The following is a 27,972-nucleotide window of genomic DNA, read 5'->3' on the forward strand; positions in this document are numbered from 1 at the left end:
GGGCTCCAGATCCATCTCTGCCATCAGGAGCTCTGGTGAAGACCAGTTGGTGCTCTTTGGGTGCGTCTGTGGGGGCCTACAAGGTTCCCTAAAACATAGCAAAACTTAACATTTTACGTCTCGTTGTACTTTATGTGTACCATTTCCAGCAGTAGGTGCTCCTCTCTTTCCTTCTCCTGGTCCAGTAAGTCTTTTTCAAAGAAGCGTTTCTGAAACTGGAACAAATACAATATAAAAACAATTATAAATAAATGCGGTAACGTCAGGCTTGTAACTTAACAGAGTTCATTTAAAACATGCCTGAAGTTCCACCAGGCAAAGGTCATAGATATAGTGCAGCTCCGGGGGCTTGCAGGTCATGTCTATGAGGTGGTATGCAAAGTGCATTCCACCATGATGGCTAGCTACACTGGCCAACAGTAGGCCAAGGAGGTTGGAGGGGAGGAGCCAGGGCTCAGTCTGGAGAGTGAGTTGGAATTTGCATTTCAGAGTGCCCCCCGATTTTGGGATCCCGATGCGATCCCCTTGGGACCTTACCGCCTCATAAGAGTGCTCAGGACATTCGTAATGACCTTGTTGGTCAGCTGGAGATCAATAAGATCAGTCAGAACCACTCTACCTAACCGAAATGATGGAATCTGACTGATGGCCACGACAACACAGACACTTTCTACCCTCCAGGTTCCATAAATAATTCCCGGGATATCACCAGAACAATGAAGAGGTCCTTACAGCATCCATGGAGATCTCCATCCGGTCCAGCTCCAGCACAGTCTACAAATAGAAAGAAAGATACTTTTGTTAAACTTCAACTGTTTTTCTCTATTTTTTTAAATGACCTCTTAAGAAGACCTCCCCACCTCTATAAAACCAATAATAAAATGCCAATAATATATAACGGGGGGGGGGAAATAAACAAGTGCACTTATCTATGTCCATGTGACTTTATCTTCATTTTGTAGCAGTTTTTGATCTGCTTTTGGGCTGTCTGGGCCCTGTGCCGGCATTTCAAAAAAGTATCTCACTATTCTGTCATAGTGCCCAAAATGAACCACATTACATCATGGGCTGTACACCATTACATGTATCTGTTGATTTTTGGAAAAAAAAAACCTTCCCCCGAGATCGTGGAACCAGCAAATGAGTGTAATTTTGTATGATGCATGCACAATAGGACTATACTGCTACACCTCGCGGTTTAGGTATGGGATTTCCCTAAAGGCAATGGTGAAGAAGCCTTCCCAGGAGACAACTGTGCATCCAGTGCTACGTCCTCACTGCCTTCAGGGAAACCAGGAAGTGGAATCCAAAAAAGACATGTTTATGTGAAATTTTAGGGATCAAGGGAAAGATCCGCTTTCCACCAAGCTTACTATAGGGTTCATGTATGTATTAAAGGTGAACATGTGGCCCCACCACCGTTTGTTTATTTCCCAATAATATTCCTTAAAAATTTACCTTCCATGGCAAATGGACGTTCCAGTTTTTACCAGCCTTCTGCATCCCCAATACAAATGGTTTTTAAAAACGTTGTTAAAACAAAAGAAAAAAAAAATACTTACCCTAGACCCCGGCTTCCAACACTCTTAGGAGGAACGGGTGACTAGCAATGGTCTGGAGAGCATTCTCCAAAGATTTTAGCTTCTATCTCTGCCAGAAGGCGCAGGGACAATGACAACCATACAGGAACAGTGGAGGCCAAGGCCAAGGCTAAGGTTTTCTTACAGCCATTTATGTTTAGGGGGAGGTGGCTGGCAAAAAAAGAGGACCTTCTATTTGCCATGGAAGGCCCACTTTAATCCAACAGCTGAGCTCCTCTATTCTCTTCTCTGCCTTTTCCAGTTCTACAACATCCATGTATGAAGTTTTGCAGTATTCTCGGCCCTCCTAACTGGAGGGGGGAGTAGGTACACCCCCTTCCAAGTCACTCCTTATCTCTGCACCCCATTCACATCCAAGCACCGTCCCTTGGTTCCACCCCCTACCTCCAAGCACCGTCCCTTGGTTCCACCCTGACCTCCCAGTACCGTTCCATGGTTCCACCCCCTACCTACAAGCATCGTCCCTTGGTTCCACCCCCTACCTCCAAGCACCTTCCCTTGGTTCCACCCCCTACCTCCAAGCACCGTCCCTTGGTTTTACCCCCTACCTCCAAGCACCGTCCCTTGGTTTCACCCCCTACCTCCAAGCACCGTCCCTTGGTTCCACCTTCAACCTCCCAGTACCGTCCCTTGGTTCCACCCCTAGCTACCTCTCAGTACCGTCCCATTTAGAGAAAAAAAAATCAAAAATCCTTTTGTGATGCTTGCTAAGTAATTTGTATGTAATTTTTGCAGCCAGCAAAATATCCCCCCCAAGCAACAATAGATCCCCCATCAACAACAGACCCCCAGAGTGACAATAGATCCCTCAGCAACAATAGACTCCCCAGAGTGACAAGAGATCTCCCCAGCAACCATAACCACCCCAGAGAGAAAATAAATCCCCCAGCAACAATAGACCCCCCAGAGTGAAAGGAGCTTTCCCCAGCAAAAATAGACCCCCCCCCCAGAGTGACAAGACCTCCATAGCAACAATAGACCCCTCCCCCCCAGAGTGACGAGATCTCCCTAGCAACAATAGACACCCCAGAGTGATGAGATTGCCCTAGCAACAATAGACCCCCCAGAGTGACAATAGATCTCCCTAGCAACAATAGAACCCCCAGAGTGACAATAGATCTCTCCAGCAACAATAGACCCCCCAGATTGACAAAAGATCTCCCCAGCAACAGAGGCCCCTAGAGTGACAATAGATCTCCCCAGCAACAATAGACCCCTAGAGTGACAATAGATCTACCCAGCAACAATAGACCCTACAGAGTGACAAGAGATCTCCCCAGCAACAATAGACCCCTAGAGTGACAATAGATCTACCCAGCAACAATAGACCCTACAGAGTGACAAGAGATCTCCCCAACAACAATAGACCCCCCTAGAGTGACAAGAGATCTCCCCCAGTAACAGTAGACCCTCCAGCGCCCCTTGTCATTAAATAAATTCATTGCCAGAATGGCGTTCCCCCAATAACGATATTCTATGAAGTTCTGTAAGACAATAATGGACCGGATCTGCATTGTAAGACATGGGAGACGTCACTCACCCTCTTCACCACCGCCAGGACATCCCTGTCCTTCTCCTGGCATAGAAGTTTCCGGACGCACAGTTCCAGCTGCTGCAACAAATGTTTATCCGCCGGAAGCTTCAGGGTGGACTTCAGCTTTGGCATCATGTAGCAAACCTTCATTCTAGGACAGGAAGAAGGAAATACATTGTAACAGAGAACGTGGGATCAAACACCGATATCTGTGCAGAAGAGGACATCCCCCCCCCCCCGCCCCCCAACCACCTCTGGTGCTTCTACCGAGCCGGAGAAGAAACCCGCCCGCAGCAGAAGCTCACCATAGAGAATACTGAGGAACAGATGGTCCCTGGCAGTCTCTATGACCTTCAGGGGCCAGGGTGTGACGTTACGACGTCATGTCCAGCCCGGCAGATGTTAACACTGCCGTGTGTTCAGCTGGAAAGCCTGAGATTGTGTTTTTCTATCTCAGGCTTTCCAGCCTAGAGGAGAGATGTGGGGTCTTATAGACCTCCGATTTCTCCATAAACAGGACCTGTCATGCCCCTATTCCTATTACAAGGGATGTTTACAATAGGAATAAAAGTGACTAAAAAATAAAAAATAAACTTTATAGGGAAATTGTAAAAATAAGAAATAAAAGTAAAATAAACAATAACAAAAAAAAAAATGGACCCCCCCCCCCCCCATCCCCAAACACGAAAGCATATGTAAGTCGCGCCCACATATGTAAACGGCATTCAAACCACACATGTGAGGTATCATCGCGATCTTTAGAGAGCAATAATTTGAGCCCTAGACCTCCTCCATACCTCTAAACTGGTAACCTGTAAACATTTTTAAAGCGTCGCCTATGGAGATTTTTAAGTATCCAAATTTGGCGCCATTCCACGAGTGTGCGCAATTTTAAAGCGTAACATGTTGGGTATCTATTTACTCGGTGTAACATCATCTTTTCCATTATACAAAAAAATTGGGCTAACTTAAGTGTTGTTTTTTTTTTTTTTTTTTTTTTAATTCATTAAACTGTTTATTTCCCCCCAAAAAAAGTTTTTTAAAAAATTGCTGGGCAAATACCGTGTGACAAAAAAAGTTGCAAAAACTGCCATTTTATTCTCTAGGGTCTCTGCTAAAAAAAAATATATAAATATATTAAATTGGGGGTTCTAAGTAATTTTCTAGCAAAAAAAAAATAAATATGATTTTTACATGTAGGAGAGGAGTGCCAGAATAGGCCTGGTATGGAAGTGGTTAAGCAGCCCATAGATATGACAGTTGTCCATTTTGTACCGGAATGAGGGATGGGTCTTGTCTTGTGTCTATGGGGGGGGGGGGGGGGGGTCATTACATTTCTTCCAGCCTACCATTATTCTGTGCAATTCAAATGTGGAACAAAAATAATAATTATGGCCACTAGATGGTGCTGATGAGTGTAACTATTTTTTAATGATAGTCAGCACCATCTAGTGGCCATAATGTGGTATTTTCTGCTTTCACAAATTCGAAATGCGAATATAGATATAGCCTAAAATCATTTGATTTTTTCCTATTCACGCAGAATAAATTTACATGCATTCTGAAAGGGGTGAACAGTTCGTTTTTACAATTTTTTTTTTTTTTTTTTTTTTTACAATACATCCCATAATGTCATGAATTTAAACATTTTTTGGACTCCTAGTTCCTTGGTCTGGCACTCTCATTAGACTTTCTATCATTGTGAATGATGTCACTGCCCTAATGAGGACGAGAAGGGTGGATTCTATCAGAGGCTTCTTAGACAGGTGACAGCTTTTCTTTAACTCCTTCAATACCGGACACTTTCACCCCCTTCCTGCCCAGGCCAATTTTCAGCTTTCAGCGCTGTCACACTTTGAATGACAATTGCACGGTCATACAACACTGTACCCATATGACATTTTTATCATTTTTTCACACAGATAGAGCTTTCATTTGGTTGTATTTAATAACCACTGGGTTTTTTTTTTATTTGTGCTAAATAAACTAAAAAAGGCCAAAAATAATGAAAAAAACGGAAAATTTATATCAAATACTTACCGTAATTTTCCTTTCCTGATGGACTCCATGGCAGCATACGTTTGGGTAGTCCCGCCTCCACTCCTACCCTATAGGACCCCACTCCCATAAATCCTTGCTCCCTTTCAGCATCCGTGTTCTGTAACTAGCCTACTCAGGAACTGGGAGGGGACTCCTGCTGCCATGGAGTCCATCAGGAAAGGAAAATTACGGTAAGTATTTGATATAAATTTTCCGTTTTCCTGACAGACTCCATGGCAGCATACGTTTGGGAAATAACTCGCCAAAACACAATTGGGTGGGCAGATGCTGATAAATTTAATTAACACCTGCAACAGATAACACTTGAGCACCAAAACCAACAGAAGAAAGAGCCGCCGGCTCAACACAATAATGTGACATAAATGTATGAATGGACGACCAAGACGCTGCTCTGCAGACCACATCCGGAGCGACATGTCTTGAAGCTGCCCATGAAGTAGCGACACCACGCGTAGAATGTGCAGTCACCGCTTTAGGAGGAACCAAGCCCTTCTCTCTATAAGCCCACTGAATCGCCTCTACTATCCAGGAGGCAACTGATCTTGAGGAAGCACGCATACCCTTATTCTTCCCAGATAATAGGACAAATAGATAATCTGTTTTCCGGAAAGAGGCTGTAGCTTCCAAGTACTGTCTGAGCGTGTTGCCCACATCCAGAGGATGGACTTCCGGAGAGTCGGCCGATGAATTGAAAGTAGGGAGAACAATTTCTTGGTTCTCATGAAAAACCAAAGTGACTTTAGGCCTTGCTCCCAGCATTGGAATGAGGACAACTCTATCCGGGAAAAAAGTCAGAAAAGGTTCCTTACTTCCCAGACTTTGGATCTCTGACACCCTTTTAGCAGATGTGATGGCCACCAGAAAGACCGTTTTGAGGGTGAGATGTTTCACTGATATAGGATTTTCAAGACTTGAGCCAACCGATGATAAGAAATCAAGGACCAGAGGCATGTCCCACTTGGGGAATCTCAGCTTCTTCTGTGGCCTTAGCCTTACTGCCCCTTTGAAGAATTGCCTGATCAAAGGATGTGCAGCCCAGGAAATGCCTGTGAAAGCAGATATGGCTGAGACTTGTACTCGTAGGGCGCTTACTGAAAGAGGCAACTCCAATCCTGATTGAAGAAAAGAAAGAATATCTTGCACAGAAGGAGATGACCAGGACTTTCCTTTGGACTCTAGGAAGGAAGTAAAACTAGCCCAAATCCTTTCATAGGTTTTATTCGTGCTTTGTCTTCTGGCACTCAAAAGAGTTGGTATGGCTACTTCGGGACATCCTAACGCTTCCAGCCTTCCCCTTTCAAAAACCAGACCCGAAGGTGCAGACGGGCTGGGCATGGGTGAAGGATGGAGCCCTGGGACAGCAGATCCGTCCTGAGAGGAAGAGGGACTGGGTCGCGGTAGCTCAGTTGAAACAGTAGGGGAAACCACGGTCTGTTGGGCCAGAACGGGATTACTGCAACCACTTTGACTGACTCCATCTGGACTCTCCGCAGGAATTGAAAGATGACTGGTACTGGGGGAAAGGCATAAGCCTTGTGAAACCTCCAGCAATCTGTCAGGGCATCCACCCCGAATGCTCTGGGGTCTCTGTCCCTCGAGTAAAACTTCTGCAACTTCCTGTTGTTGAAGGAGGCAAATAGATCCACCTCTGGGATGAACTCCAAGGACAGGATCCAGCTGAACACATCCTCGTGGAGAGACCACTCGTTGTTGTTGAGTTGTGTTCTCGAGAGGAAATCTGCTTGTGTGTTCTGAGCCCCTGGTATGTAAACTGCCGACAGATTGACCAGGTTTTCCTGAGCCCAGGTCATTATTGGCTCTACTTCCCGAAGCAGGGATGCGCTGCGAGTTCCGCCTTGTTTCCTCACATAGGCTACTGCAGTCGTGTTGTCTAACCTCAGCATGACTGAGGTGCCCCGAATGAGGTGGCTGAAGGCTAGTAACACTTGAAAGGCCGCTCGTAGTTCCAAGATGTTGGACACCGTCTGGCGAGACCAAAAGTCCCATTTCCCTTGTGCCATCTCTGTTCTGCAATGACCGCCCCATCCGGTGTTGCTGGCGTCTGATGTCACTATCACCCAAGATATGGGGGCTATGGAGTGACAATTGCTCAAATTCCTCAGCTGTAGCCACCACGGAAGCCAGCTCTTCATTGTTGCGGTTATCACAATTCGTTGGGAATTGCTGACTCCGTTCCATTGCTGAAGGAAACCCCTCTGAAAAGGCCTCATCCTCCAGAGAGCCCACTTCACCATAGGGGCTGCCGACACCATGGTGCCAATTACCCTTAGGCATTGTTTTGCTGTGAGACGTGATGCTGACAAAGCTAGAGACACTCTGTCCCTGATTACCGGAATCTTTCCTTCTGGCAGAGAGATGGTACTGTTCTTGGTGTTGAACAGCGCACCCAAAAAGACCAGGGACTGAGTGGGAATCAGATGGCTCTTTTCCCTGTTCAGGATCCAGCTGAACCTCTCTAGAGACGAGATGACCAGAGCCAGATGTTCCAGGATAACAGACTTGTCTTGGGCCAGAAGAAGGAGGTCGTCCAGGTAATGATAAAGACGGACCTCTCTCAGTCTTATCAAGGCTACCACCGCTAATAAGACCTTCGAAAAGGTACGAGGCGACGTGGAAAGCCCGAAGGGGAGACATACAAATTGTAGATGACGCTGGCCGACCGAGAATCTCAGATATCGTTGAAACTCTGTTGCCACTGGTACGTGGAAGTAAGCATCCTTCAGGTCTACTGAGACCATCCAATCTCCTGGTTGAACGGCTTGCTGAATGGAGAATAGAGTCTCCATCTTGAATTTTTCTCCTTTGATGAAGCGATTCAAGTGCGTCAGATCTATCACTGGTCTCCAGGCGCCGCTCTTCTTGCGCACCATGAACAGAGGAGAGTACACTCCGAATCTTCTTTCGGATTCTGGCACTGGAACCACTGCTCCTTGAGTGACTAGCGAGTCTACGTAAGACAAGAGAATCTCTCTTTTGTCGCCTGACCGAGGAAGGGAGGTAGGAAAAAATCTGTCTCCGGGAATACTGGTGAAGGTCCAAGAATGACCTGCAGAGACCGTGTTGACGACCCAAGTATCCCGGATTGAGGCCGCCCAGACCTGCCGAAAGTGAAAGAGACGACCTCCCACCTGACCGACCTGAGCGGGCCCAATCTCAAAAGGACTTCGTCGTGTCTCTATCCCCAGACGGATTGGACTTGGGGCCTTTCCGAAAGGAAGACTGCCTGGATTTCCAGTTTCTTCCAAACTCCCTTCCTGGCCTATAACTACGTGCCTCCCTGGCACGATCAGAATTTTGTCTTCTAAGAGGTGGCCTCTTCTGACCCAGAAGACGCCTATCCTGGGGGAGAAAGCCTGACTTACCGCCAGTAGCCTTGGAAATGGTGCTATCTAACTTATTCCCAAAGAGGGACGAACCCTCAAAGGGAATACGGCACCACACCTGCTTAGAAGCAGGATCAGCCAACCAAGGGCGTAACCAAAGTGCACGCTTCGCCGTCACGGACGATAGCATTCCCCGGGCCAACAGGCGAATAACATCAATAGACGCCTCCCCCAGAAAGGCTGAGGCCAGTTTCAACTCTTCGATAGGAGAGTCCTTAGCTGCATCTTCGGAGAAGCTTCTGAGGGAATCATCCACATTGTCCACCCACACTTCCATGGCTTTGGACAAAGCAGCCAGGGCCAAAGCCGGTTTACAGGCAGCACCTACTGAAAGATAGACACGCTTCAAATCCGTGTCGATTTTCCTGTCAAGAGGATCCTTGAAGGAGACAGTATCCTCAAGAGGCAAAGTTACGTGCTTCACTAGCCTCATGACAGCCGCATCTACCAGAGGAGGAGTTTCCAGATGTCTGACTTCCTCTTCCTTGAATGGATAGAGCTTGGCCAATTTTGAGATCATAGAATTCTTTTTCTCCACCTTGCTCCATTCTTCCGTTATGATTTCTCCTAATTCAGGAATAAACGGGAAATTCAGCCGTTCCTTGCTCAGCTGTTTAAAGAGCTTTCTCTGCTTCGGGGCCGAAACTACTGGATCTTCCCAGTTTAAAGTTTCTCTGACGGCCTTTACTAAAGGTGGAACCAAATTGAAAGAGAATCCTAAACTTGGTTCATCCTGATCCGAATCGCTATCAGACTCGAATACCGAGGGATGGCTAGGTTCAGAGGATTCGAGGGCTCTTCCGCTAGTGGTCTCTCTAACTGGAGATACCGATGGCTCTGGCGCTGGAGATTGACGTTTATTAAAATCAGCCAGCGAATCCTTGACTATGCGTTTGACCATAGACTCAAGTTGTTGGTCAGATCTTCCCCTTTCATTCGATGCACGGGAATAACAGGAATCGCATAGTGATCCACCGTCCAGTAAACGGATACCACAGCCCCAGCACTTAGTCTCGCTGGATCGGCGTGAAGACCTGGGAGGTGACCGGTCTTTACTACGGTATCTGGACTTGGATGAGCCATGTTTGGAGGAGGAGCGGTGATGCTGCGGATTAGCATGGCGATCCTGCCGCGTGTCCTGCGGTTGTTCCGTCCTAGAAGAGGAGCTGCAAAAGGAAAACACATAAGGCAATACAGTAATGCCCATCCGTACATCCTGCTCCCCCCCTTCATTGAGCCCTGCACTCACCTAAGAGAGGGCTGGTCACAGGGGAGCGGTGACGGGTCCATAAGGAAAAAGGAACCACTGGAATAAATAAGGCATATAAGTATCCCAAGATAGCCTAAAATGAGGACCCCCATAAAGGAAACCCACATACCTGAAATCTAGAGCGTCAGCTCTTGGGAACAGGCTACAGGGCTGGGCGCCGTGATATATAGTCAGTTCCACCGACTGTGGAACTGACAGCTGTTTAAATCCGGCGCCGGCCGTGACGTCACGGTCGCGGCGAACTGCGCATGCGCGAGTATCGGCACTCGCCGCTACTGCGCATGCGCGAACCAAGCCTCGTTCTCGGTCAGTCGGCGCGCATGCGCAGAGCGACCGAGGACGCCGGGGATGGAACGCATAGCGTTCCACGGTGTTCACAGAGCCTCCCGGCCACCAGGAAGACTATGAACGGAACGAGGAGCCGCACACTAGACCACCAGGCAGTCGCTAGACCACCAGGTACACAGAAGGGATAAAATAAAGAAAAAACACTTACCCCTCCAGTCGCACTAGACACCAGGGATACCTTAGAGCCAGAGGACATCCAATCCAGCGTTGGGGCAATACAATGAGGCCACCCACCACAGCGGGGTCATCGGCCATGCCATTACTAGCCCGCTTTGTCAGGCACTTTCTAGGCTCCTCTTCAACTTGCCCATCCCATACCCCGCAGCAGCAAGGGCTTATTGGGAAAACAGGTCCTGCCGACTCCAAACGACCCTGCGTCATATAAAACGACCATACTTTGTAGGAATTCAGCACCAAACAGGTGCATGGAGGAGGACAAAAAAAGAACACGGATGCTGAAAGGGAGCAAGGATTTATGGGAGTGGGGTCCTATAGGGTAGGAGTGGAGGTGGGACTACCCAAACGTATGCTGCCATGGAGTCTGTCAGGAAAACATGTTTTTCTTTGTTCCTGTTATCAAATTTTGCAAACAAAATCTTTTTTCTTCAAAAATTTAGGCCAAAATGTATTCTGTAAAAAATATATACGAAGTATATTCCCTGCGCCAAGTTTAGGGTAACCAGTGAATGTAAGAAAAGGAAAAAGCAATATATGGTATAAAATGGAAAAAATGGCTAGATAAGCAGCAGCTGAAAAAAATGAGTAAATGCCAAAGAAATTGTCTTTTTTAAAAAGGCCAAATACAGCGCTTGCTAATTTAAATGTCAACTAAGATTCTGTAAATTACAATTACCAATAAAATTATTTGCTTGTAAAGTGCCAATGTGTCTCCATAAATACTATTTGAATGATAAATTTATGGAGACACATTGGCACTTTACAAGCAAATCATTTTATTGGTAATTGTAATTTATAGAATCTTAGTTGACATTTAAATTAGCAAGCGCTGTATTTGGCCTTTTTAAAAAAGACAATTTCTTTGGCAAAATGTATTCTGCTACATTTCTTTGGATATTTACAAAATACCCTAAATCAGGGTATAATATTTAGTCTGCAGGAAAGTTATAGAGTCCACAAACTATGAGATATATATCTGAAAATCGATCGATCCTGGAGGTACTGATGGCCATTTCTTGAGACTCAAAAATACCAGGATAAAACAAATACCCCCCAAATTACCCCTTTTGGGAAGTAGACAGTCTAGGGTATTTAGTAAGAGGCATGGTGTGTTTTTTGAAGTTGTATTTTTTTATCACAATTTTATGGAAAATGAAGAATTAAAATGTGTTTTTTGAAATTGTTGAATTTTCTTTATGAACTGTCACCAGTGCAATACACCGTCACCTTATAACTAGTGTGGCAGTGATAAGGGACACTGACTGGTGGCAGTAGGTAAAAAAAATAATAATAATGTTTTGTTTTTTTTTTATTTGTTTTTTTATAAATATTTGTTTTCTTTGTTTTTTTACATTTTTTTTTTTTTTTTTTTTTACATTCTGTGACCAGAGCAATATAATGTTACTATAGAAAACACAGTACTACTCTGGGGAAGTGATCGGTATTTTTTTTTGCACACTGATTGCTTATAGCAGTGAATTTCACTGCTATAAGCAAACATTTTTACCGAATGAAAGCGTGTATTGTTGTTATTAGCTGTGATTGGCTACAGCTAAAAAAAAAAAAACATGTTTTTCTTTGTTTCTGTTATCATATTTTGCAAACAAAATTATTTTCTTCATAAATTTAGGCCAAAATTTATTCTTCTACATTTCTTTGGTGAAAATACCCCAAATCAGCGTATAATAGTCAGTAGGAAAGTTATAGAGTCCACAAACTATGGGATATATATATATATACACACACACAACCCCCCCCCCCCAAATTACCCCTTTTAGAAAGTAGACAGTCTAGGGTATTTAGTAAGAGGCATGACAGGTTTTTTTGAAGTTGTAATTTTTTGTCACAGTTTTGTGGAAAATAAAGAAATTTAAATTTTTTTTTTTTTTTTTTTTTTACATTTTGTTAATGAACTGTCTCCAGTGCAGTACAGCATCACCATATAACTGGTGTGGCAGTGATAAGGGACACTGATTGATGACAGTAGGTAAAACAAAAAAAAATGATTTTTTAAATTTTTTTAAAATATATTTTTATTTTTTTATTACTGTGACCAGAGCAGTATAATGTTACCATAGTAACACAGTACTACTCTGGGGAAGTGATCAGTGTTTTGTTTTTTGTTTTTTTGTGCACTGATTGCTTATAGCGGTGAATTTCACTGCTATAAGCAAACATTTTTACTGAATGAAAGTGTGTATTGTTGTTATTAGCTGTGATTGGCTACAGCTAATCACATGGTACAGATGGGCTGTGATTGGCCCTGTCTGTACCATGTAATTCATGTGACCAATTACTGCTAGCAACACAATTGTACACAAAGGATGGCATGAAATTGTTAGGGTATGGGTTAGGAGGGTTAGGGTTAAGGGGTTAGGGGCTAGGGTTAGATACATAGGGTTAGGGGGTCAGGGTTATAGGGGAAGGGTTAGGGTTAGATACATAGGGTTACAGTTAGGGGGTTAGGGTTAGAGGGGTAGGGTTAGGGGTTAAGGTTAGAGGGGTAGGGTTAGGGGGTCAGGGTTAGAGGGTTAGAGGGATAGGGTTAGGGTTAGATACATAGGGTTAGGGTTAGAAGGGTAGGGTTAGAGGGGTAGGGTTAGGGTTAGATACATAGGGTTACGGGTTAGAGTTAGGGTTAGGGGGTCAGGGTTAGAGGGTCAGGGTTAGAGGGATAGGGTTAGAGGGATAGGGTTAGGGTTAGATACATAGGGTTAGGGTTAGAGGGGTAGGATTAGGGGTTAGGGTTAGAGGGATAGGGTTAGAGGGATAGGGTTAGGGTTAGATACATAGGGTTAGAGGGGTAGGATTAGGGGTTAGGGTTAGAGGGATAGGGTTAGAGGGATAGGGTTAAAGGGATAGGGTTAGGGTTAGATACATAGGGTTAGAGGGGTAGGATTAGGGGTTAGGGTTAGAGGGATAGGGTTAGATACATAGGGTTAGAGGGGTAGGATTAGGGGGTTAGGGTTAGAGGGGTAGGGTTAGGGTTAGATATATAGAGTTACAGTTAGGGGGTTAGGGTTAGAGTGGTAGGGTTAGAGGGATAGGGTTAGAGGGATAGGGTTAGGGTTAGATACATAGGGTTAGGGTTAGAGGGGTAGGATTAGGGGTTAGGTTTAGAGGGGTAGGGTTAGGGTTGCGGTTGCCCTATTGCCGGTTCAGACACAGAAGAGGGTGCGGACTCAGGACAAAGGTCAGGAGGTGTAGTCTCAGAGGTCAAAGGTCAGGAGGTGTGGCTGTCTTCCACCATAGGCATGGACACAGCTGAAAAAGACACTCGCACTGCACCTTTGCCTAGTGTTGGACACAGAAGGAAGCGTGGACACATCCATTGTTTCGATGGTTTACAATTGTCATGTAATCTGCTGTGATTGGTCACAGTGATCACGTGGTACCAGCAGCGGGCCGGTACATTGCTCATTCATCAGCTGTGTCCACAGCCGAAGACCGATCACTCCGAAGCAGGACCACGTGAGGCGTGTTCTGGGGAAGATGTCATATGATGTCCTCCCAGAACTATTGGGTTCCCATCCAGCCGGCATTTCTCAATGGCCCGGGCAGGAAGCAGTTGAGAACACATTGTAGAGCAGCAGACGGAAAGCCTCCACATATGATTGGTTGGTGATAGAGATCCTTCTGGGTTCCTGGGACCATACACCGATGTCAGGAATCTCCGGTGGTGGTGACCATGCGCACACAAATGTCCATATGATTGGTATTCTCCTCTTACCTAACATTGGCAACCGGATCGCCGGTGAGCTCCAGCACAGAGAGGTAAAAGTATTTGCAGAAGAAAGACTTGGAGAAGAACTCCATGATATATTCACAGGTGTCCAGGAACCTCTGCCGGTTCCAGTAGCTCTTCCCCTGACCCAGTTCTGGAACATAGAAGGACAACATAAGTAGGGCTGAAAAAAAAAATAATACTTAAAATAGTTGTATACCCTTCCATATACCCAGTGAAGTGACCGGCCTCTGGTGATTCACAGAGATGAAACAAATCCTCCTACATAAGTTGTACCTGTCTATCTACAGTCTTTGCTTCTCGAAAGTCCAAAAGACCTGATTTGAACTCAACCACCAAAAGATTACATAGAATAAATATATAACAATACTCACCAGACTGTAATTAATTAATATATAATGAATTAAAAATGTATCACAAAAAAAAATGGATATGTGCAAAAAGTCTTTGCTTCTCTACATCCATTCAAAGTGCAGAATTTATACAGCTTGTGTGAGATTTCAGAAAGCAGGGGGGGCGGAGAGCTGAAATTACACTCTGCCTAGCTCAGGGAGGAGAGCTCTATGAGCTGATTGGAGGGAAAGACACACCCCTCTTCACACAGCACACAGGAACAGAGCGGAGGCTGTCAATCACAGGCTGTGTGCTGGAGAGCCCTCCTCTGTCACCATTTTTCTCTTGTCAGAAGTGAATCATGCAGATAGCAGAGGAAGGAGGCAGCAGACAGAAATTACACTTAGTGCTCTGTACTGAGACAAGTACACTCTATAGCAGGGGTCTCCAAACTACGGCCCCCTCCAGTTCTTCAGAAACTAAAATTCCCATCATGCCTAGTCAGAGTTTTACAGTGCCTCCTGGGACGTGTAGTTCCGCCACAGCTGGAGGGCCGTACTTTGAAGATCCCTGCGGATATGCTTTGTTCAGATTTCATGTCTGAGGTTTACAACCACTTTAACCACTTGCCGACCGCTGCAAGTACATATACTGCGGCGGTCAGCCCCTCACAGGCAAAGTGACGTACCGGTACGTCGCTAGCCTGTGAGGCTCCGGGGAGCGAGTGCGCGCCGCCGGAGGCGCATTCCTGCTCCCGCGCGGTCACGGACTCCCCCGCGCGTGTGACCGGCGGACCCGATGTCCGCTGGTCACTCGCGATCGTCGGGTGCAGAGGGAGAAAGGCAGGCGGCTGATGTAAACAAAGCGGCCTGTCATTCTCCCCTGTGTAGAAATAGTGATGATCATATGGTTCTACTATGTAGGACCGTTGATCACTGTTCCTACAGCTCAAGCCACAGCCAATCACAGTTAGTATCACGCCCCTAGGGACACACATAACCCCTCCCTCTCAAAAAAAGTTAACCCCTTCACTACCAGTGTAATTTTACAGTAACAGTGCATATGTATAGCACTGATTACTGTAGAAATGTCACCGGTAACCCCAAAAGTGTCAAAAATGTCAGTCAAGGGTCCGATCTGTCCGCTGCAATGTCGCAGTACCGCAAAAAAAATCGCAGATCGCCGCCATTACGCGTTAAAGAAAAAAACAACAAAAATGACAAAAATCTTTCCCTTTGTTAGTAAACGCAATAACTTTTGCGCAAACCAATCAAAATACGATTTTTGTGATTTTTTTTTACCAAACATAGGTAGCATAAAACAAATTGGCCGAAAATGTTAAAACATTTTGATTTTTACATTTTTTTGGGGGGGAATTTCATATAAAAAAATGTGAAAAATATTGTTATTTTTGCAAAATTTATGCTCTTTTTTTGTTTATAGCGCACAGGTGATCAAATACCACCAAAAGAAAGCTCTGTTTGTGGGAAAAAAAGGACGTCAAATTTGTTTGGGTACAGCGTTGCACGACCGCGCAATTGTCCGTTAAAGTCACGCAGTGCCGAATCGCAAAATACCCCCTGGTCAGGAAGGGGGTAAAATCTTCCGGGGCTTAAGTGGTTAAGGATCCCTGCGGATATGCTTTGTTCAGATTTCATGTCTGAGGTTTACAACCACTTTAAAGCAATCAAATTAAATATTATTCTTAGCAACTTAGGTGCTAAACATGCTGCTGAAGCTCGGTTCTCTTTGCTGTTTTTATCCCATACTAAGAGTCGCAGTAATAAATCGCTCGTTCAAAGGTTCTTCTTGTATTCTTTTTAACCTTAAACAACGTTTAAGCACAACCCTTGCAGTTCCGTTGTTTTCATTTGTATCCAGTTACAGTTTCTTTTAGGCTACATTCACACCTGAGCGTAGCGTTTTTTTACCGCGATTTTACCGCGATTTTTGTGCAGGCGTTTTTAGATTGAATAGAGACCAATGGAAAACGCCTGTAATCTGCCCAAAAAGAAGCTCATGTACTTTTTTGAGCGTTGGGCGTTTTGCTCACAGCGTCAAAACGCTCAGATGTGAACAGGGGCCATTGAAATGAATAGGATTTGTCTTGTTGGGCGTTTTGAGAGCTGATCCTAGAGCAGAAAAACTCCCCAAAACGCCTACATGTGAACGGAGCCTTATAGACTACACCTAACTTTGACATCTTCTTCCAAACTCTTTAGCAAGACCCGGGCCAAGACCTTCTACAATCTCATGGAAAGACACGCAAGAACTTCTCAACCGTAAGTCCATCACTCCACCTGCATTGATTGCCTACACCAGCCAGGGTTCTTGGCTTGCTCTTGGTCAATGCAAAGGTTTGCTGTGAGTCTACTCAACAGACCATTACGGGAGATGCTGTTTTATTTCATTTATGGTGAAAAGGTGGGCGGAGCATTCCTGGGGTTCCCATCTGCACCCCCCTATAGTTGCACCCCCAGCACAAGCTTGCAGTACATGAGCTGGATTGGCTCTCCAGAAAGGATTTTAAAGTTGTAACATTGTAAGAAAATTTTTTTTTTACACGTACGTTCCACCAGTTTCTGGATGATCTCGTGCCTTTGCTCCTGTTTTCGGTTATAGCGCAGGAATATACACAGCGTCCGGCTTGCCGCTTTCTGCACCGGTAACACGTTCTGGAAACAGAGGAGTATTTTTATCATCACACTTTACTTTAAGCTATTTATCAATGTAAACACAACAGGGTAAACTGGAAAACGTGAAAAAGAGCCTAGAGCTCCACCTGCTGGCTGGATACAAGAATGCATCATATTTACATTTCATATACATGACTAAAAATATTATAAATGAAAAAAAAACATTATATATTCACTTTAAGGTGTTAATTGGATGATAGCACCTCTGTATGAACGTCCTACAATATCAATCCTTATCATGCTTTCGAGAACTTTCATACAGTTAGGCCCCATAAAAACTCATCCAAGACCTGCAGTGGGGCCCCTGGAGACTGACTGCATGCAGTCTTCTTCCTTCTTATCATTACTCCTCATAATGGGCCCAGCGGGGGTACAGACCCGGGAACTCAGCACAGGGATGGTGGGAACCCCTCCTAATGGGCACAGCGGGTGTACAGACCCAGGAACTCCGCACAGGGATGGTGGTAACCCCTCATAATGGGGACAGCAGGTGTACAGATTTGGAAACTTAGCACAGGGATGGTGGGAACCCCTCATAAAGGGCACAGCAGGTGCACAGACCTGAGAACTCAGCACAGGGATGGTGGAAACCCCTCATAATGGGCACATCGGGGGTACAGACCTGGGAACTCAGCACAGGGATGGTGGGAACCCCTCATAATGGGCACAGCAGGTGTACAGGCCCAGGGACTCAGCACAGGGATGGTGGGAACCCCTCATAATGGGCACAGCAGGTGTACAGACCCAGGAACTCAGCACAGGGATGGTGGGAACCCCTCATAATGGGCACAGCAGGTGTACAGACCCAGGAACTCAGCACAGGGATGGAGGGAAGCCCTCATAATGGGCACAGCAGGTGCACAGACCTGAGAACTCAGCACAGGGATGGTGGGAACCCCTCATAATGGGCACAGCAGGTGTACAGACCCGGAACTCAGCACAGGGATGGAGGGAGCCCCTCATAATGGGCACAGCGGATGTACAGACCCGGGAACTCAGCACAGGGATGGTGAGAACCCCTCATAATGGGCACAGCAGGTGTACAGACCCGGGAACTCAGCACAGGGATGGTGGGCACCCCTCATAATGGGCAAAGCAGGTGTACAGACCTGGGAACTCAGCACAGGGATGGTGGGAACCCCTCATAATGGGCACAGCAGGTGTACAGACCCGGAACTCAGCACAGGGATGGAGGGAACTCCTTATAATCTGCATGTTCGCAGACCCAGGAACTCAGTGCAGAGTGGAGTGACCCTTCAGTACATTATATCAGACAGTATATACAGAAGATCCTTCTTACGTTGGATAAGATGATTGTGAACATTCTGTGCAGGAACCGATAATAAATCTGATCGCTGGAAATTATATGCGGCAGGCAGGAGAATTTCTGCAGTAGCTTCTCATGGCTACGCCATTTCAGAGAGTTGGCGACTCGTTGCTCCGCCGAGGTCAGTGCCGGGACCAGGTCAGGTACAATCATCAGCTGCAAGGCAAACGACAAATGTAAGTTGACAAATCTCATGTAGATATCATATTCTGCCACTAGAGGGTGCTATACTACAGGCTATTGTGTGTAACTGCGACAAACGGCGTAAACTTTACTATCCATAGGCAACGCTTTAAAATCCTTTACAGGTCACCACTTTAGATTTAATGAGAAGGTCCGGTGCTAGAATTATTACTCAAGATCTGCCGTCTGCAGCGATACCTCACAGGTGGGTGACGATTGCTGTGTGTGCTTTGGGGGAACGGCACGCACATTCACCTTTGTGCGCAAGCACTGGGGGGAGGGGGGGGGGGCACTTAACTTTTTTTTTTAATTATTAATTAGTTTTTTTTACACTGTTGCTTTTAATTTTTTTTATCACTTTTATTGCTGTCACAAAGAATGTAAATGCACAAATATCCCCAAATGACCCCTTTTTGGAAGGTCCAAGATATTTAGTAAGTGGCATGGCGAGTGAGTTTTTTGAAGTTGTAATTATTTGTCATAATTTTGGGGAAAATTCAGAAATTTAAAAAAAAGTGTATATATATATATATATATATATATATATATATATATATATATATATATATATATATTTTTTTTTTTTTTTTTACATAGTGTCACCAGTGCAGTACAGTGTCATCATACAACTGGTGTGGCGGTGACCGGGGACACTGATTGGTGACAGTATGTAAAAAAAAAATATATATATATATATATATATATATATATATATATATATATATATAAATACATTTTTCCAATATTTTAAAAATATTTTTTTACTTTTTTTTTTACATTTTGTTTTTATACACTGTGACCAGAGCAGTACAATGTTACCACAGTAACACTGTACTACTCTTGGGAAGTAATCAGTATTTTTTTTTTTTTTACACGCAATAATTGCTTATAGCAGTGATATTCATTGCTATAAGAAAACATTTTTACTGAATGAAAGTGTGTATTGTTGTGATTAGCTGTGATTGGCCACAGCTAATCACATGGTACAGATGGGCTGTGATCAGAGGCGTAACTAGAACCTTCAGGGCCCTGATGCAAGAAACCATGAAGGGCCCCTCAGACCCCTGACCAGGGCCCTTACCTTCAAGCCCAGGGCTCTTCCCACTAATCCTGGGGCTCTTTGCACTTGTTGCATGGCCTTTTATTACGGTCCCGCAGCAGGATTCTTTCACAAGTTCTGCAGTGGGCCCCCTTCCTGCAATCTTGTGGGCCCCCTTCCTGCAATCTTGGGGCCTCCCCACAGTGGTGCAATGCCAGGGTCCGGTCGCAAGTGTGACCCTTGCGATCCTGGAAGTTCACCCACTGGTTTGCTACCGGGCCCCCCTGGAGCATGGCGATTGCAACCCCTGCAACCCCTGTAGTTACGCCCCTGGCTGTGATTGATCTGTCTGTACCATGTGATCACTGTGACCAATCACAGCTAGCAACACAATTGTACACAAAGAATGGCATGAAAGCAAGCCATCCATTGTTTATAATTGTCATGTGATCTGCTGTGATTGGTCACAGCGATCACATGGTACCGGCAGCAGGCCAGTACACTGAACTGTCACGGCCGTGTCTGGTGGACACAGTAGGTGACAGATTGCGCTGGAAGACGTCTTCGGACAATAGGGTTCCCGTCCGGCCATCATTATACAATGGCCCAGATGGGAAGCAGTTAAAAACCCTCTCATTACCCCCCCCCCCCCCCCCCGAGTAACCTGTTGACATTTAACCATCTTGGCGTCAGTGCTGACCTTGTTATCTAGCCCTGAGTTGTCGCCTCCACTTGTCATGAGCTCCAGAGTTTCCGGAAGTTGATCTATTAACCCATCCAGAACCTGCAAAAAAGAGGCCATTGTTAAAGCAAAACTCCAGCCAAAATCTTTTCTTCATCTTGTGGTAGACTCAGGAAGAGCCAATACTTTTGTCCACATTTTATTGCTAACCGTGACCCCGGAGATTTCACCTCCCTTCACTCATTCACACGTGTTCGTAAATTTCAGCTTAAGCTTTTGAACAACAAGAGGAAGCGAGCAACTAGAAAACATGTGAAATAGAGCCTACAGCTCCACCTGCTGGCTGATCACATTATTACATAATATTTGACTTCTTTTTCCATGACTAAAAAATATTATATATAATCACTTTAAGGTGTAAACATACATATAGAACAGTGATGGGGAACCTTGGCACCCAGGTGGTTTGGAACTACATTTCCCATGATGCTCACCTACACTGCAGAGCACATGAGCATCATGGGAAATGTAGTTCCAGAACATCTGGGGTGCCAAGGTTCACCATCACTGATATAGAGGAAGACCGCCTACATTCAAACCCAAGCAACACTGAGTCCCCATTTGAGTCGAAACACCCAAAAAAACTTTTATGAGAAAAATTTAACAGCGCATATAAAAAAAAAGTACAAAATGTATTACAACATATTAAAACAGACTAACAAAAAATCAGTAACATTGATATAGCTGATAGTCACGTCATCAATATCCACATATTAGACATGTAAGCACAAATGTAGCGATCATGATTATTTAAAATGAAAAAAAATGCACAATTCATGAAGATGTAAAGTTTTCAAGTTCCCTACGCGTTTCATGGGGAAACCTAAAATATAAATTAAAAATTGGGGCATTTCAGTAACGAAAACACCTCCAGTTGAGAGTGGAGATGAAGTTCCAAATTCTATATGAAGTGATAATGTACCATATACTATATATTCACATCAATGTTGGCAACATCTATCTATCATAAAAGCCCACACCCACAAAATCATAGCCTACCACATACATGGTGCTTGGTGTATGATGGCCCCATCCTCTTTTTGGGCAGTATTTAAGGAGGGCCCCCTGAGGACTCATTTGCTGTTGTGAGCAGGGGTGACGCTGTTCCCTCTCTAGGACTGTTGGGCCAATCTTTTTAAAGTGATTGTAAAGTCTTGTTTTTTTTTTTGTTTTGTTTTTTAATAATGAATCAATAATAATTAAAAATTAATAAAATAATTAATAAAAATAACAAACATGTTACACTTACCTCCTCTGTGTAATGGTTTTGCACAGAGCAGATCCTCCTCTTCTCGGGTCCCTCTTCGGCTTCCCTGGCTCCTCCCTCCCTTTGAGTGCCCCCACAGCAAGGAGCTTGCTATGGGGCACCCGAGCCGAGGCACAGCTCCGTGCATCCTCTCAGACACGGAGCTGCGGTTCGGCCCCGCCCCCCTCTCTCTTCTGATTGGCTAGCTGACTTTGATTGTGTAACGCTCCTGCGTTTTATGTATAATGTGGATTTACAGCTGCAGAAATATTCCACTTCAGTAGTCATGTAGAGAAACGCTGAGACACCAATCCCAACTCCCAAGTGTGGATAGTCTCAATTCAGCAAGTAAATACACACACTCAATAAGATGTTCCTAGAGTGACTTATATGTATAGTAATATAGTGATGATAGGCTGAAGAGACAGGCTGGGTAGAGATGGTAGATGACAGACACTTGAAAGGAATGTTCTTGAAAGTAAGATAGTAGCAGATGGGATGCAGATAGGTTTAGCAATCATGTATGGTAGCAGATGATAGAGTAGCAGGTGAACATACAGGATAGACCAACCCAGTGCAAGAGCAGATGGTATTAGGCTCAAGAGCTAGCAATCTTAGTTAATGCAGATGTAGTAATAGTCCTTAGTATGCAGAGCTAGATAGTTTAAGCTTTAGTATGAAGGTTATAGAGGGTTTCCCCTGTGGGGTACTTATCACTAATAGCAATGTAGCAGAGGAGAGGTTCGGCAAGAGCGGATGATCCTGGTAGCGGGATACAGGGATAAGCAGCGTGGTTCCGATAGCGAGGTATGCTTGCAAGCATGAGAGCTTCAAGGCAGATTATGCGGCGTTGAACGAACATGTGAGTGAGACCGCCGGAGGTTGAAATAGCCGCTCCAGCGGCGCTCAGTGATGACAGCATCGGTCTTAAAGGTGTATGCGCACCTTACCAAAAGAGAATGGTGGGGCGCATACACTTAGGAAAAGTGGAATTAGGGTACCAAAGGTACCAGAACATTACAGATTGACAGCAACAGGAACCAATGGCACTGCTGCAGTGTCTTAGCCAATCAGGAGGGGAGTCCAGAATGGCTGAGACAGTCCTGGACCTCGCTGGATAGAGAGGGGGCTCAGGTAAGCATACGGGGGGCTGCTGAACACAGAAGGTTTTTTATCTTAATGCATAGAATGCACCTTCTGACTTTACAACTCCTTTAAGAGGAAGTAAAGCTTTCTCTGTGACTCGTACCTATAAATGATCCTATGATAAGGCTGTTTTATTATGTTGTAATAAATGTTATACTTTTTATATACCCTGTTGAATTTTTCTCATGCCCCACTCATAAAAGTCCCATGGGCTAAGTTCTTTTTGGGCACTTTAAGATGTTATTTGGAGAATAGCACCTCTGTATGATTGTTCCACCAAATGTAGCTTAAACATGGAAAACCACACTGGCCAAGCGCGTGCAGATTGGGGTTAATGATACAATACTGGATCTATGTTATCTTTAGATGCACCCTGATTTTCTATCAGTTTGCTCAATGATCTCCCTAGTTGGACCCCCTTCCCACCCTGGGCCGTATAGCAGTTGCATTGGCCCATAGAGTGCTTGCACACTCCGATGGTTATTGGTTACGTTGGGAAGGAATCCCTTGTGTCCTATGGGCTCTGACACTGCAATCACCTCTACATAACCTGCACTTCCTGGGGGAAAAATAAATAGAAAGATTTCTCTTAGGTAAAGAAAGGACTTGACTTCCAGCGGTCCTCTTACCTCTAGGGAGTCATCCTGTAGTAAAGCGACTAGTTCTTTATGTATTAAATACACACTGGATCCTAAGAGCTTACAGACCTAAAAAAGAAGAAAAAAAAAATCATCTTACATTTTGGTTATAATATTAAGAGAGTACCATTGATATACATAAACCGGAGCACAGATGGAACCGTGTTTGTAGCAACCAATTATATTTAACAAACACCGGCTGGGAAAAGAAATCAGACGGCTAATTTAAGCATTTGCCCCTATGCTCCTGTTATCCGCCTATTGCTCTGGTTAACCGGCTATGCTCCTGTTATTCATCTATGCTCCAGTTATATGCCTATGCTCTGGTTATCCACCTATGCTCTGTGATTATCCATCTACAATCTGGTTATCCACCTATGCTCCGGTTATCCACCTATGCTCCGGTTATTCACCTATGTGCCGGTTATCCGCCTACGCACCGGTTATCCAACTATGCTCTGGTTATCCACCTAAGCTCCAGTTAACCGCCTATGCTCCGGTTATCCACCTATGCTCCGGTTATCCACCTATGCACCGGTTATCCACCTATGCACCGGTTATCCACCTATGCGCCGGTTATCCACCTATGCTCCGGTTATCCGCCTATGCTCTGGTTATCCACCTACGCTCTGATTATTTGCCTATGCTCCGGTTATCCACCTACGCTCGGGTTATCCGCCTATGCTCCGGTTATCCGTCTATGCTCCGGTTATCCACCTACGCTCTGATTATCTGCCTTTGCCCCGGTTATACGCCTACGCTCCGGTTATCCACCTACGCTCTGATTATCTGCCTATGCTCCGGTTATATGCCTATGCTTGGGTTATCTGCCTATGCTTTGGTTATCTGCCTATGCTCCAGTTAACTGCCTATGCTCTGGTTATCCACCTATGCTCTTTGATTATCCATCTACAATCCGGTTATCCGCCTATGCTCTGGTTATCCAGCTATGCTCCAGTTAACTGCCTATGCTCCGGTTATCCACCTATGCTCTGGTTATCCGCCTATGCTCCGGTTATCCACCTATGCTCCGGTTATCCGCCTATGCTCTGGTTATCCACCTACGCTCTGATTATCTGCCAATGCCCCGGTTATACGCCTACGCTCTGGTTATCCACCTACGCTCGGGTTATCCGCCTATGCTCCGATTATCCACCTACGCTCTGGTTAACTGGCTATGCTTCGGTTATCCGTCTATGCTCCGGTTATCCACCTACGCTCTGGTTATCCGTCTACGCTCTGGTTATCCGTCTATGCCCCGGTTAACCGGCTATGCTCCGGTTATCCGTCTATGCTCTGGTTATCCACCTACGCTCTGGTTATCTGCCTATGCCCCGGTTATACGCCTATGCTCCGGTTATCCACCTATGCTCTGGTTATCCGTCTATGCTCCGGTTATCTGTCTATGCTCCGGTTATCCGCCTACGCTCTGGTTATCCGTCTACGCTCTGGTTATCCGTCTATGCCCCGGTTAACCGGCTATGCTCCGGTTATCCGTCTATGCTCCGGTTATCCGTCTGTGCTCTGGTTATCCACCTACGCTCTGGTTATCTGTCTATGCCCCGGTTAGCCGGCTATGCTCTGGTTATCCGGCTATGCTCTGGTTATCCGGCTATGCTCCGGTTATCAGTCTATGCTCCGGTTATCCGTCAATGCTCTGGTTATCCACCTACGCTCTGATTATCCGCCTATGCCCCAGTTATTCACCTACGCTCCGGTTATCCACCTATGCTCCGGTTATCCACCCACGCTCTGGTTATCCGCCTATGCCCCAGTTATCCACCTAAGCTCCGGTTATCCAGCTACGCTCTGGTTATCCGTCTATGCCCCGGTTAACCAGCTATGCTTCAGTTATCCGCCTATTCTCTGGTTTTTGGCCTATGCCCCGGTTATCCGCCTATACTCCAGTTATCCGCCTATGCTCCGTTTTTTCTTTTTGGAGTGTTCACGTATTTTCCTTTTTCAGCTGTCTACAGAAATTGTCTTCTTTGCCTTTGTAAGGAAAAATCCCATTGAGTCATGTGGTACAGATTTTCGGAAAACCATCTCATACTCACTTCACAGAAGCCGAGAGCCATCGTGTTTCTGACGGGCATGTCCGGGTCATGACACAGACAGAAGAAGGTTGCATACAGTTCTATGTGGAAGTTTTTCACTCCTACAAACACAACCATGGCCTGGAAAAAGAGGAGAAATCAGTAAAACTGAAAAATTCTCATACAAGTGTTTAACTATTATTATTATTATACAGGATTTATATAGCGCCAACAGTTTGCGCCACGCTTTACAATGTTAAGCCAGACACTACAGTTACAATACAATTCAATACAGGAGGAATCAGAGGGCCCAGCTCGTTAGAGCTTACAATCTAAGAGGGAGGGTCAAGTGATATAAAAGGTAACAAATGTGGGGGGTGAGCTGATGAAGAGAATAAAAGAACAGTTGTTAGGTGGGGGCAGGATAGGCTTCTCTGAAGACAAAAGTTTTCAGGGATCGTCTAAAAGAGTTGGAGATAGTCGGATAGATTGGGGTAGGGAATTCCAAAGGATGGGAGAGGCTCGGGAGAAGTCCTGGAGGTGAGTATAGGAGGAGGTGACGAGGGAGTTAGAGAGCAGGAGGTCTTGGGAGGAACGGAGAAGACGATTTGGTTGATATTTTGAGACTAGATTAGTGATGTAGCTGGGGGCCGAGTTATGGATGGCTTTGTAAGTTATTGTTAGTATTTTGAATTTAATTCATTGGGTGAGTGGGAGCCATTGGAGGGATTGGCAGAGAGGGGTAGCAGACGCTGAGCGGTTTGTAAGATGGATGAGTCTGGCAGTGGCATTCATGATGGAATAAAGGGGGGAGGAGCCTATTTTAAGGTAAGCCAATGAGGAGGGAGTTGCAGTAGTGGAAGAAAGAGATAACCAGGCAGTAATCAGAAGCTTTGTGGTTTCATTGATTAGGAAGGGACATATTTTTGAGATGTTGCGGAGATTGAGGTGGCAAGCCTTGAAAAGTGATTGGATGTGGGGCTGAAAGGAAAAAGGAGAGTTCAGAGTCCAGGATTTCACCTAGCACCCTGGCAGGCGGGGATAGGTGGATGGTTTTGTCATTGCTCTTGACAGAGACGTCAGGGGAAGAGGCATGTAGGGGAGGAAATATTATGAGCTCGGTTTTGGACAAGTTGGGTTTGAGGAAGTGATGTGACATCCAGACAGATATGTCTGTTAGTAAGTTAGTGATGCGTAAGGAGACTGATGGAGTGAGCTGAGGGGTGGAGAGATAGATTTGGGTGTCGTCAGCATAGAGATGGTATTGAAAGCCATGGGAGGCAATCACCTGACCCAGGGAGGAGGTGTAAATTGAAAATAAGAGAGGTCCAAAAACAGAACCTTGGGGGACCCCAACAGAGAAAGAAAGAGGAGAGGCGGAAGTTGAATTGTGACACTGAAGGTGGGGTGGGATAGGTAGGATGACAGCCAGTGAAGAGCACAGTCACAGAGACCAAAGGAGTGCAGTTTTTTTAGCAGGAGGGATTGGTCAACCGTATCAAAGGCAGCCGAAAGATCCAGAAGTAGGAATACAGAATAGTGTCAATTGCATTTTGCTGTTGGTAAGTCATTTGTGAGTTTTAAAAGAGCAGTTTCAGTTGAGTGTTGAGGGCGAAATGCAGACTGAAGGGCAGTGGCGGCTGGTGCTCAAAATTTTTTGGGGGGGGGGGGAAACAGAAAAATGTAATAGGCATTGCTTTGCGGCAAAAAACACTGTAAAAAATTGCGTGACTTTGAGGTCACAAAAGTGTGAAAGGGGCCTTCAGTAATCAAGAAATAGCGTGCCCCCTTTCAATGCACAGTGACCAGCGTGCCCCCTTTTCAATGCACAGTGACCAGCGTGTCCCCCCTTTCAATGCAGAGATCAACGTGCCCCCTTTCAATGCAGAGTGAACAGTGTGCCCCCTTTCAATGCAGAGACCAGCATGCCCCCTTCAATGCAGAGACCAGCGTGCCCCCTTCAATGCAGAGACCAGCGTGCCCCCTTCAATGCAGAGATAATTGTGCCCCCTTCAATGCAGAGTGAACAGTGTGCCCCCTTTCAATGTACAGTGACCAGCGTGCCCCCTTCAATGCAGAGACCAGCAAGCCCCCTTCAATGCAGAGACCAACGTGCCCCCTTTCAATGCCGAGTGAACAGCGTGCCAAGCCCCCCCCCCCCCCCCCCCGACCAAAAAATTGCGTGACTTTGAGGTCACAAACGTGTGAAAGGGGCCTTCAGTAATCAAGAAATAGTGTGCCCCCTTTCAATGCACAGTGACCAGCGTGCCCCCCTTTCAATGCACAGTGACCAGCGTGCCCCCTTTTCAATGCACAGTGACCAGCGTGCCCCCCTTTCAATGCAGAGATCAACGTGCCCCCTTTCAATGCAGAGTGAACAGTGTGCCCCCTTTCAATGCAGAGACCAGCATGCCCCCTTCAATGCAGAGACCAGCGTGCCCCCTTC

General features: G+C 45.5%; 1 protein-coding gene across 1 annotated transcript in view; it reads right to left on the reverse strand.

The window, feature by feature from the left end:
• PPP4R4 (protein phosphatase 4 regulatory subunit 4) overlaps positions 1 to 27,972 on the reverse strand; it is a 211,914-nt gene that overhangs the window by 13,941 nt on the left and 170,001 nt on the right. The window contains exons 11-19 of the mRNA XM_082275364.1: positions 25,548 to 25,667; positions 23,482 to 23,559; positions 20,419 to 20,502; positions 18,470 to 18,652; positions 17,043 to 17,148; positions 14,126 to 14,273; positions 3,142 to 3,286; positions 733 to 774; positions 141 to 215 (exon numbers count right to left, since the gene is read on the reverse strand). Coding sequence (XP_082131490.1) covers positions 141 to 215; positions 733 to 774; positions 3,142 to 3,286; positions 14,126 to 14,273; positions 17,043 to 17,148; positions 18,470 to 18,652; positions 20,419 to 20,502; positions 23,482 to 23,559; positions 25,548 to 25,667 — 981 coding nt within the window. The remainder of the gene's footprint in view (positions 1 to 140; positions 216 to 732; positions 775 to 3,141; positions 3,287 to 14,125; positions 14,274 to 17,042; positions 17,149 to 18,469; positions 18,653 to 20,418; positions 20,503 to 23,481; positions 23,560 to 25,547; positions 25,668 to 27,972) is intronic.

The sequence above is a fragment of the Pelophylax lessonae genome, assembly GCF_965119305.1.
Source record: "Pelophylax lessonae genome assembly, chromosome: 13".
In the NCBI taxonomy this organism is placed as follows: Eukaryota; Metazoa; Chordata; class Amphibia; order Anura; family Ranidae; genus Pelophylax; species Pelophylax lessonae.